Source organism: Sylvia atricapilla, chromosome 17 (genome assembly GCF_009819655.1).
Source record: "Sylvia atricapilla isolate bSylAtr1 chromosome 17, bSylAtr1.pri, whole genome shotgun sequence".
Classification (NCBI taxonomy): domain Eukaryota; kingdom Metazoa; phylum Chordata; class Aves; order Passeriformes; family Sylviidae; genus Sylvia; species Sylvia atricapilla.
In genome coordinates this window covers 11319350-11330392 of record NC_089156.1, presented here as the reverse complement: position 1 = coordinate 11330392, position 11043 = coordinate 11319350, and the positions used below count along the sequence as shown (strand labels likewise).

The 11043-nt window shown below is 47.6% G+C and overlaps 1 protein-coding gene across 2 annotated transcripts; it reads left to right on the top strand.

Moving 5' to 3' along the window:
- Positions 1-3894: 3894 nt before the first annotated feature.
- Positions 3895-11007, top strand: P2RX4 (purinergic receptor P2X 4). Of its 2 annotated transcripts, XM_066331702.1 has the most exons (12): positions 3895-4047; positions 4532-4679; positions 6114-6185; positions 6280-6352; positions 6832-6928; positions 7088-7168; positions 7251-7392; positions 7736-7872; positions 9195-9288; positions 9373-9438; positions 9530-9625; positions 10331-11007. In XM_066331702.1, the coding sequence occupies exons 1-12, from the start codon at positions 3917-3919 to the stop codon at positions 10361-10363; spliced, it is 1170 nt and encodes a 389-aa protein (XP_066187799.1). In that variant the 5' UTR covers positions 3895-3916; the 3' UTR covers positions 10364-11007. The 2 variants fall into 2 exon arrangements, with proteins under 2 accessions (XP_066187799.1, XP_066187798.1); XM_066331701.1 differs by lacking the exon at positions 10331-11007 and having other exon boundaries at positions 9530-10288.
- The last annotated feature ends 36 nt before the right edge of the window (positions 11008-11043 follow it).

The following is an 11043-nucleotide window of genomic DNA, read 5'->3' as shown; positions in this document are numbered from 1 at the left end:
TTCTGCAGAAACAGAGTGGTTTTTCCACTGCCAGGTCCCCTCCAGAGCCCACAATGCCTCCTACAGCTCCTTCTGCTGAAGTTTTTCAGCACTTGAGAGCAAATTCCATTCCCTTCTCATGTGGACAGAGTTATGATCTGAAAAAGGCTTTGTCCAACAACAGGAAGGCTGTAATTGTTCATACAGTATCCGGGAAAGATATGCATGAGCTTTCTGAGTTAATGAAATCCTAAGGGTTTGTTATAAAGTTTCAGTGGCTGCCAGTCATTTTGAAATGTCACTCTGTGAAGGCTCCTGCTGGGATGTAAAAGAGGGAGTTTTGCTTTCAATTACATTGCACAGTTGACACATTCTGCCTTGTTCCCTAACCTTCCTCTAACATGCCAGGAGTGGGTCATTACAGGCCCCAAAAATAATGGATGAGAGGTTTGGCCCAAACCTCTGGTGTATAAAGTTCCTTCACAAGTTCCATTGGCAAGAAGAAAAAATGGAGGAATCACTAAAAAGCAAAGCTGAGTGTTTATTTTCTACCAGAACAATACCAAGGTCAGAGCCCAGGAAGCTCTGCCATGTGGTTGAGATACTGAGGTAGCAATGTTGGGCTTTAGTTACACCCATGATTGTCTTCATTGACCAAATTCCTTTGAGAGGTAAATCTCATGAACTACACAGGAGACCTCCTTTTCCTTCCTGTTAGTTATGGCAGGAGCTGAACAATTGCACGTTGGCAAGAAGGTTCTTTTATTTTGGATTGTTCATTTCTGCCTGAGGCAGGGCACTGTTGTTGGATTAGCTGGCTGAAGGACTGGTGTTTACACCTTTTTCAGAAGATCTTTGGATTGGGTTCTGGATGCTCCCCAGTGGAGTGCTCTGTGACTGTTTATTGATGTAAGCTGTGCACCAGGAAAGTCAGGGTTTTGACAGAATAAGAAGCTGGAAGTTGGCTAAGCCTCCCATGATTCTCACCACTCTCTACTGCTCAGAGCATGGAAAATGCTGATGTCCAGAATGCTGAAGTGTGCTCAGGAGCTCAGAGTTGGTCTAGAATAATATGATTTTAAAGCTATCAGAGCATGGGCACTCTGTGACCAGAGGATGTATTTAAAAACTGCTCTTTCTCTGTGGTGGGTGCGTGCCCGCAGGAGTGCGTCGGTGTTGAAACAACTCGTGAGGTGTTGATTCGGTTCCACTGCAGTGGGTGATGGCAACACAAAAAAACAATCCTCCTCCAGATCTGCTGATCCATCATCATTATCCCCATTGTGCTGTGTCAAGTGCAAAACCCAATGGTGAGGATCCCTGTTGAAAATTCTCTCAGTGGTTGGATGAAGCAGCAAATACTGTTTTCTTTGGTTTATGTTGGGAATTGTTGCAGAGCCACCCTGTGAAATTTTGTGCTGCTGGCAAGCTGCTGCACCAGCCAGTCCAATGAGAACCATGAAAATGAAGAATCTGAGCTGATGTGTACTGGTGAGTCCCATGAGAACCATCATCATGAAGAATATGAGCTGGGGCTAACCCTTAGACAAGGAGCCTCTTCCCCAGACTGCCAAAAGTGGTGCTGCTGTGGCAAATGCCAGACAACTCAGAAGCACCATGAGCAGCTCTTGCTGAAGGAAGAAAAGGCAGTGCATCACAACCTGAATTGGTTTCAGCACCTGGTGCTGTCTGATTGCCCCCTGAAGAAAGCCAGAAGTCACCTCAAAGCATGACCCTGGAGGAAGGAAGCCCAAAAGATGTATCACCTAAAAAATGTGGTGCTGAGCATCTTTCTGCCCCAGCCTTGTCAGCTTTCTGCAGCCCTGGATTGTGAGGCTCTAGAAAGAGGCCACTGAATGAATTTCATAAGTCACCATTGAAGGCATCATGGTCCAGCCAGATCAAACACACTCATTTTAGGCGATTCCAGTGACACAAAGCATTTTCTGAAAAGCCCAGTGGGTTTTCTTTGTATTGTTCTTTTTAGCTTAAACCAAGGAATTACAATGAAAAGTACTTTTGCCATTTTTGTGCAATATTTTTGGGCATTTCATTCATACTTATCAGAATTGTAACATGGGACTTTAGCCTCCTGTTTGGTCTTTGCTTCAAGCAGGCCTTGCCTTTCCCACTCCCTCTCCCTGAACTTGTGTGAGTAGCTTTGTGCTATGATGTGTAAGGCCAGAGTACATCCAAGGAGCAGCAAATTCAGGGTAAAATTAATCTGTGCTCCAACACCTTTTCTGTTCTCTATTTTTGTTATATTTAGACATATTCTATTTTTGTAGAAACAAGGTGAGAAGGATTGTAACAGGTGTGTTCTGCACTCCTTTCAACGAAGCTTTGTTCTTTCTGAGCTAACCCAGCAGTTTGCCATTTCCATTCTCCACATATATTTTAAGTTATATTGCTGGCAGATTATGCCACTTGTATTTATATCTTCAGTTGAAAAACGCATTAATTGTGTTAATATTCATATTGGAGCATCTTATCTATCTAGAGTGGGAAAATACTATCATAGGCATTTATGCATTTCTGTTCTAGCACATGAACCAATCCTCCTTTTGAAAGTTACACTGAATATTCACTCATATTCCTATCCTTTCCCCACTTCTTTTAGTCCTACCTGTTTTGGCTGGTTTTGTGAAAAATTAAGCATTTTACTAATACATTGCTGAACTAAAGAGTCTTAATAGTTTTGTATTGCCTGAAATTCCCACCACCACTCTGTCAGTTCACTTCATCTCTTCCTGGTGATTTACCTGCTCTTATGAGGGTTATAGTGATGTTTCTACAATAAAGAATTGTGTTGGGTGTCTTAGGACGAGGTGGAGAGTACATGAACTGGGTGGTAGATCCCCACATTTAAAGCACAGATTAATCCCGCAAGAGGAAAAACAAAGAAATCGATCATTGTGGATGGGAAGGCGACAGTCTTCACTATGTTCTGCTCTCTTTTGCAGGCAGTTACTCGGTCCTTGCACTGACTTAAGCTGTGCCAGGGTAGGTTTAGGTTGGCCATTAGGATGAATTTCTTATTAAAGAGTGACTATATTGCAGGGGGCTGCCCAGGAAGGTGTTGGAGTCACCGAGCCTGGAAGTGTTTAAGTGCTTGGTGTTCGGTCACTGGTTGGCCTCGACGATCTCAGAGGTGTTTTCCAACCTAATGGATTCTGTGAAAACAGCCGTGGAAAGTCCTGTGGTAAATGTAATGTATAGATTCGTGTATCAAAGATTTGGTCTGTTAAAAAGCTACTCCAGGGCATCTCTGAGATTCCAAGACCTGTGGTGCAAGCCTCGAAACCACAAAATTTGCAACAGAAATGACATGGCCAGACTGGAGACGGCCCATTCATCAATGATGGGCCTCCACTTCACAGCTGATTGACATCTGATATTAATCTGGGTGAGGGGATCCGGAGGATGATCAAATCTGCACCCCAAAGACAAGATCCGGGAAGACTGACAACGTCTTCTCACACTCACGGGAACCTCTGTCTAGACCTCACTTGGAAATAAAGAGATACATCAGTATTTGGACTTTCAATGGACTTAGCCTCAGGACAAATAAACCGTATAAAAACCCTTACACCAGGACATAGGGTGTGTGGTTGAGGTTGGACGGTATTGTTGTTACTGTCACTCTGCCCACCCAACATTCGATCGATGTTGTCCAGTTTCATTGTGGCTTTTTAATTGCTTTTTTCAAAATCGTCTTTTAAATTTGCTAAATAACTTCTGTTATTTTTCTGTTATTTTTAATTGGCTTCTTCTCATTCACAACAGTCGGTTTGTGGCTGAAATTCTCGCTGTGCTCCGGCGGCCCGGGGCGATTTGCCGTGAGGGGCTGCGGCAGCGCGCGGCGGGCGGCTCGGGGCGCTGTGGGGCCGCGGCCGGGCCCGTCCCGGCTCCGTCCCGGCCGCTTCCCTCCGCCGCCATGGCGTTGTGCGGGGCGATCCACGGCTTCCTCTTCGAGTACGACACCCCGCGCATCGTGCTGATACGGAGCCGCAAAGTGGGGCTCATCAACCGCGCGGTGCAGCTCGGCATCCTCGCCTATGTGATCGGGTGAGCGGGCGGGCGGCGGGGCCGCGGCTCTGAGGGCTGGGAGCTCTGAGGGCTGGGAGCCGCCCTTCCCTCAGCGGCCCGTTCCCTGAGGGCCTCAGGGGCTGAGGGGAGCGCGGGGCTCAGGTGGGTTTGAGGACAGGATCACAGAATATTCCCGGTTGGAAAGGGCCCCGCAAGGATCAGCTTCAACTTTTAAGCGAATGGCCACAAGGGCCCCTCAGGAGTGGCAGCGTCTCGGGAGGTGATCGTCGGTTCCCTCAGCAGGGCTGGGCATAAAAGCAAATTAGAGCCTGGAAATCAGTCTGAAAAAAAAAAAAAATATCGCCCACAGAAATCAGACAGGAGATTGCCAATCTGGTGACACTTTTGTAAGGAAATGCTGTGAAACTGTCTGAAGTGGCCCTTTCAGATGACATGGGAAAAGGAGAAATTCCAACCTGTTTATTGTGTTTATCTACTGTTTTGTGCAACTCTTCTCTTTCAGGTGGGTTTTTCTGTGGGAAAAGGGCTACCAGGAGACAGACTCTGTGGTCAGTTCTGTAACCACGAAGGTGAAGGGAGTGACATTGACAAACACATCTGCCTTGGGACCCAGGATCTGGGATGTAGCTGACTATGTCATCCCTCCTCAGGTATCAGTCACTTTCACATGCAGAGAGAAGGTTTTCTAAACAGCTACTGCTTTGCTTAAGTCCATGGAGAACTGGAGCAGCTTTGGCTCCAGTGTGGCCATGATATGAGAGAATGAAGCAGCTTTGCTTTGTTACAGATCATGCTGAGCACCTGCCCTGGGGAAGCTTGTTCCAACAAAAGTGTGTCTGTGTGTGTGCTTGTGTAGAATCATAGGACAGTTTGGGTTTGGAAGCAACTGAGATAATCTCATTCCACTCTTCTCCTGGGCAGGGCCACTATCCCAGGTTACTCCAAGCCCTGCCTAACCTTGTCCTAAACACTTCCAGGAATGGAGCAGCCACAGCTTCTCTGGGCAGCCTGTGCCAGGGCCTCTCCACCCTCAGAGTGAAGAATTCTAATATCTATTCTAAATCTCTCCTCTTTTGAGTTTAAAACTGTTCCCTCTTACCCTATCACTATCTGCCTGTGTAAAAAGTCCCCCTCCCTCCTTTTTATAAGCCCCCTTTGGGTATTCAGATGGGCTCTAAGTTCTCCTTGGAGCCTTTCCTTCTCTGAGGGTGCACTGATCCCACTGTCCATGGTGCCCACAAAGACTTTCAACAGCACCAGTCCTGGCAGAGGAGGAAGAGCTTTGCAGGCATCAAGAAGAAGCTGCAGCATTAACCACCTGTCATCTTTTTACTGCTTTCTGAAGCAAACAACCCCAAGTCAGGTTGTTGGCAGAAGGCACAGGAACAGCCTTCAAATCACCTGATGCAGAACTGAACAGGGAGCATCGGTGTAGTTACTGATTGACTGCATCTGTGGGAATCTGTGCTGTGTGGGCCATATGTGTGGCCTTCGGGCTGGACAGGCACTGCCAAGCTGCTGGTCATGGGTCCCTCTGTCTGCATGACATGTGGTGCAGAAAAAAAGACAAGAGTTAGTCAGATTTTGTCTGAGTGGTCATATTTGCATATCAGTGGAGCGGAAGCAGATGACAGATCTGGAGTTGTACAGATATGAAAGTAGTGAAAGTAAAGTAAAGAAAATAGTGCTCCCTGAAGAAACAGGACCGGGCAAGTTCTTAACTGATATATTGCAAAAAGAAAGTGTGGGAGTTGTGCTCTGACTTGCAGCTGGAGCTCTGTTTCTGCTCCTGCCTTACGACTCCCTTGAGGAGCTGTGTGAGCTCTGTTTTCACAATATGAATGAGGAACTTTGAGCCGAGTGGGAGGACAGAAAGAGCTGCCAGTCCTTTCCTCTGGCTAAACACAACAGCACCAGGAGACACGTGCAGGAATCTGCTCCTTTAGCACTGCACCAGCAGTGTCCAGAGCAAGTCCCCTCTGCTGGGCCACCTGGGCTCTGTGAACAAAGATGTTTGGTGCAGTGCCTTGGATGCTCTTGGCAGACTGTCACTCTGAAGTTTCCTTCTTGTTTTGCATGCTCAGGGTGAGAACGCCGTGTTTGTCATGACTAATCTGATACTCACACTGAACCAGAAGCAAGGCCACTGCCCGGAGGTAGGTGCAGAATCTGCTTTAATCCTGCCTTGTGTGGGTGGGAGTGCAGGGAAGAGGGTTCTCAGAGTTTTATGTGACTATTGTTCCTCTCCAGCTCCCAGATGATCGAACAGAGTGCAAGGAGAAGAGCGACTGTGTTCCAGGATATGTCAGCACCCACAGCAGTGGTAAGAAACCTGCTGCAAAGGCTCCTTTCAGTCTGGGTTGTGGTGCCTCTGTGCTGTGCACTCCCTGCTGTGAAGGAAGCAGCATTTCACTTCAGTCTCCTTCTTCTCTTTCTCTCACATGTAAGAAGACTGACAAGGAAGCTCAGATTTTTATTCTGGTGGACTTAGAACAGATGAACTTAGACTGTGTTGGGTGGATGCTGGGTAGATGTGGGGTTTTGGTGAGTTAGCAAACAGCGTGAAGCTTTTTCATGGCCTTTAGTCCCTGAAGCAGTATTTCACATGGATGAGGATCTGACTCAGGAAAAGCACCTGATGCTTCTTTCTCTGAAATTACACATGCACTGGAAGATAATGTGGGTTTGGTAGAGGCACTTCACCTCTGGGAAAATTGCTTTCACTGTATGGAGTGAGGGGATGCCACAGGTCAAATACTGCCTGGTTTTGCTCAGTAGTACCTCCATGCGCATTCTTTGCAGGCATCCAGACTGGGGAGTGTGTTCCATACAACGGCACCATTAAGACCTGTGAAGTCTTTGCGTGGTGCCCTGTGGAGGATGACTATCATATACCCAAGTGAGTGCTCTGTCTTCCCACTTCACAGTGCCCCTCCTGAGGGCAGGCTCATGGTACACAGCTGATGCTTCTCCCACTGCGATGCTGTTGGGAATAGCTGAAGAGATGAGCACCAAGGATTCTGCAGAGTCCTGTTTGTGTTTCTCTGTTGTTTTGTAGGCCAGCGTTCCTGCGAGAAGCTGAGAACTTCACCCTTCTGGTGAAGAACAACATTTGGTACCGCAAGTTCAACTTCAGCAAGTAAATAGTGAGAGGGTCATGACACTGTCTGGTCTCGTGGGCAGTAAAGGGGATGCAACATTCTCTTTTTGTTCTCCTGTAGGCGAAACATCCTCCCTACTATCAGTTCCACCTACCTCAAGAACTGCATCTATGATGCCCAGACAGATCCCTTCTGCCCCATCTTCCGCTTGGGGAAAATAGTTGAAGCTGCAGGACAGGACTTCCAAGAAATGGCTGTGGAGGTATTTGGCATACCCTTTTCTTGGACTTCAGCTGTTTTTAGAAGAGGAGTGGTAGGAGGTTGTCCCTTCTGCCTCATGGCAGGAGCCACAGAACACAGATCAGCTGCAGGATGGAGAGTGCTCTGGCCAGAGGGACTGGAGTCAATTCTACTTAACAAATAATTGGCCTTGCTTTGTTTGGGTGGGGTTATGTGCTAGGTTCTGTAGCAACAGAAAAGAGTGTTGGACTGAGCCTGGGATTAGAAAATTAGTAAATGGGATTAGTAAATCAGGTTCTGGTCAGCAGAGAGCCTAGTGCTGGGCTGGCTGAACTGCCCATCACCTCCTCTCCTCCACTTGGCAGGGTGGAGTCATGGCACTGCAGATCAACTGGGACTGCAACCTGGACAGATCTGCTTCCCACTGTGTGCCAAAATATTCCTTCCGGCGCCTGGACAGCAAGGACTCTGCCCACACTGTCTCACCTGGCTACAACTTCAGGTAATGTGGCAGTGGAGGGCACCTGGGGTCCCTGCAGCTCCATGTGTCACTCACAGTTGTGGTAGTTTGGGGCTCCCAGTGATGCTTGGAGAGCAACAGAAGAGAACCTGGAGAGCTTTTTTGATGCTTCAAGACAGAGGAAGTGGGATCCTCACTGTGTGCAAACCACAGCAGAGAGGGGAGGGCAGTGAAGCTCCACTGATTGCATCAGAGTGCCTGAGTCATGTTTCCATCAGCTTTTTGGTGGCTGATCGATGGGGGGGCAATGGGACAACTGCCTCAGGGTGTGCAGGTAGGGCAGAATTTGAGGGGACTCCTATGGGGTTGGGAGACTGAAGCATGTCCTTCAATCTGCTTGGGGGAAAAACTAACCTGTAGAAGTGGCTCTGTCAGTTGAAACCATATCTGCACCAGGAGTATCCTGGCACACACCACCACATACAACATTCTGCCCAGTACAGCCAAGTCCAGCACTTCAGTAAAACTCCAGCACAGAGCTGGCAGATGGTTGCATCCAGACTCAAATGTACTAATATGGATTGGCCACCTTGCCAAGGTGCTTGCAGGATTCCTGCTTGTGAAGAAATGCCACTCAGAACTGTTACTTCTAGAATCACAAAATCTCACTCAGCACAGGGGATCTTTGGGTGGAACTTGGATGAATTTGCTGAGGAGCTGTGCAGAGCACAAATGTGTATTTGGGAGGTGCCAGGCCATCAGGTATCGGGGTGCCAGGACCATCTGGAGGTTATCACAGCTGGATCTGAAGTGCTCTTGCTAATTTCAGACTCTAGTACAGCCCCTTACCAATCCTTCCTTTTCTCTTCCACCCTCTTTTCTGCTTCCTCCTGGCTTAGTCAACCACGTGGCGGAGTAAGTCTGATCTCTTATTTGTTCTCATCCCTTTTCCCTGTCGTTTGCATGGTGTCACTCAGGGCGGGACACGGAGCAGCCTTTGTGTGCTCCCGGCCCTGCCCTCTCGCGGCTGCCTGGTCCCCTGCAGGCGCCTGCCCGCCTCTCTCGTGTAGCTGAATTTATTTCTTCCTGCTAGTCCTGCTCCCCTGCTAAAGCTGCTTTCTCCCCCTCCTATGCCTTGCAGTTTTCCTCATTTTACAGTACACACTGTTGTCCTGAATTCATCTGCTTTGGGCTTTTCTCCTTGTATGAGCTTGTCAGCATGAAATCTCCATCGCTCGGGGCTTGTGTCTGGGAGTACCAATGTTCAGCCCATCCTCTTGGGATGGGGAACACACCTGGATGTTGCATGATCACATAAGCAACCTCAAAATTTCCAGCTAAGCTCTGACCTATCTTTTCTGCAGGTTTGCAAAATACTACAAGAATAGTGATGGCACTGAATCACGGACGCTTGTCAAAGCTTATGGCATCCGCTTTGATATCATGGTGTTTGGAAAGGTAGGGTGACAGTTCCTGGAGGTCTTGTAGTGAGAGCTTTCACAGATGCTGAAAAGCATGCTCAGGTTTGTGACTGTCTTCTAGGCAGGAAAATTTGATGTAATTCCTACCATGATTAACATCGGCTCTGGCTTAGCGCTGTTTGGTGTGGTAAGTGACGCTGTCTACACTTGGACTCAGTTCTGGATTAAGTGCCTCAGTTCTGAGGATCACTGTCCTAAACTCACTCAATCTCCACTAGGCAACAGTGCTGTGTGACATTGTTGTTCTGAATTGCATGAAGAAGAGATATTACTATCGGGAGAAGAAATACAAATGTGTGGAGGATGATGAACTGGTAAGCATCAATGAAGGCAGGGTAAAGGCAGAATCGCTTCCTCCTCTGGCTCCACAGACATTCTGAAACAGGATGTAGAAAGTCCACATCAAATGGGGATTTTGAACCACAGTTCTAAGGAAACTTTGTCTTTGTCAGAGAAGCTAATTTTTACCTCAAAGCTGTTGCAGGGAAGAGCACTAGAAACAAATATTGTCATGTTTCCTGGGCAACCACTCTTGGAGAGGAAAATATATGTTCAAGAACTTGTCATGCTCCTACTGCACCCGCTTTTTGGGTTGCAGTCATTGGCATTTGCCTTCTAAGAGCTGTAGGGAACAGCCCCGTTCCCATCAAACCCTTCTTTCTTGGCTTTTGGAGTTCCTGCACTTGTGAAAAAACCCATTCAATGGATTGGTATTTTCTGAGACCAGGGTGCTGACAGCTGCAGTTACAGCTCCCTTCAGGGTCCAAATAATCTGTTTGGTCAGTAGGATGTAGTTGGTTACTTGATGGGTGCTGAGGACAGAGCTCAGCCCTACAGCCCTGTGCTTGGTGGGAAGTGTGGCTGCAGAGGGCAGATTTCTCAATCAAAACACCTTGTGCCACTGGAAGAGTAAAGTCTGAGTAACAAGAAGTACCGTGCTGGTGCAAAGGATTTTATGTGATTGGAAGAGGGAGAAAGAAGAGTTTCTGGCAGAGAACTGTAATCTCTGATCCTTGCAGGTAGTTGGTGAGACATATGGAACAAACTCCTGAGCTCCTGGTGCTGCAGGACCCACTGCTGCTCTAAACCACTGCTGGGAACATTTCTTGACCCTGCCATGAGACCACTCTCTCTTTGCTGGAAGGAAGTGGGGAACCAAACTGAGAAAGGGACCATAGTCACTACTCTTCACTACTTGGGAGCCAGTCCCAGGGAAAACTGGGTCTGCTCCTTGTCTGCTGTCTTTCCAGATTAATTTGCACTAAGCACAGAGGGGAAATTGTGCTTTATGCCAGACATCTGCACTGGCTGAGCCTGGGACAGGGAGAGTTCTGGCATCATCATTTTGCCAGTCCTCCTTTCCCCGAGCTCACTGGTAGCAGAGGGCACAGGATAATAGGCACAGATTCTTCCTTAGAGTGAACATGGCCACTGCCAGGAGGTGCCTGACCTTGGGACAGCAGATCCTTGCTGCTGTCATTTTTCTTTCCCTGAAGGATTGTGAAGATTAGCTGAGCCAGTACCTACTATTTAATTGAGTCTCCAAGCTCCAGTGGCCACAGACCAAGATAAAGCAGAGTCTGGCTCCAGTTTTCTATGATAAATGGCTTACTGGTCACAGAACTTTTTTTCTGTTTTGTTTAATTTTTATGCTATTACTTTAAAATTTACTTTAATAAAATACTACCTTCCCTCAGCTCTCTTGAAGTTCCACAAGCTGGGTTTTGACTGC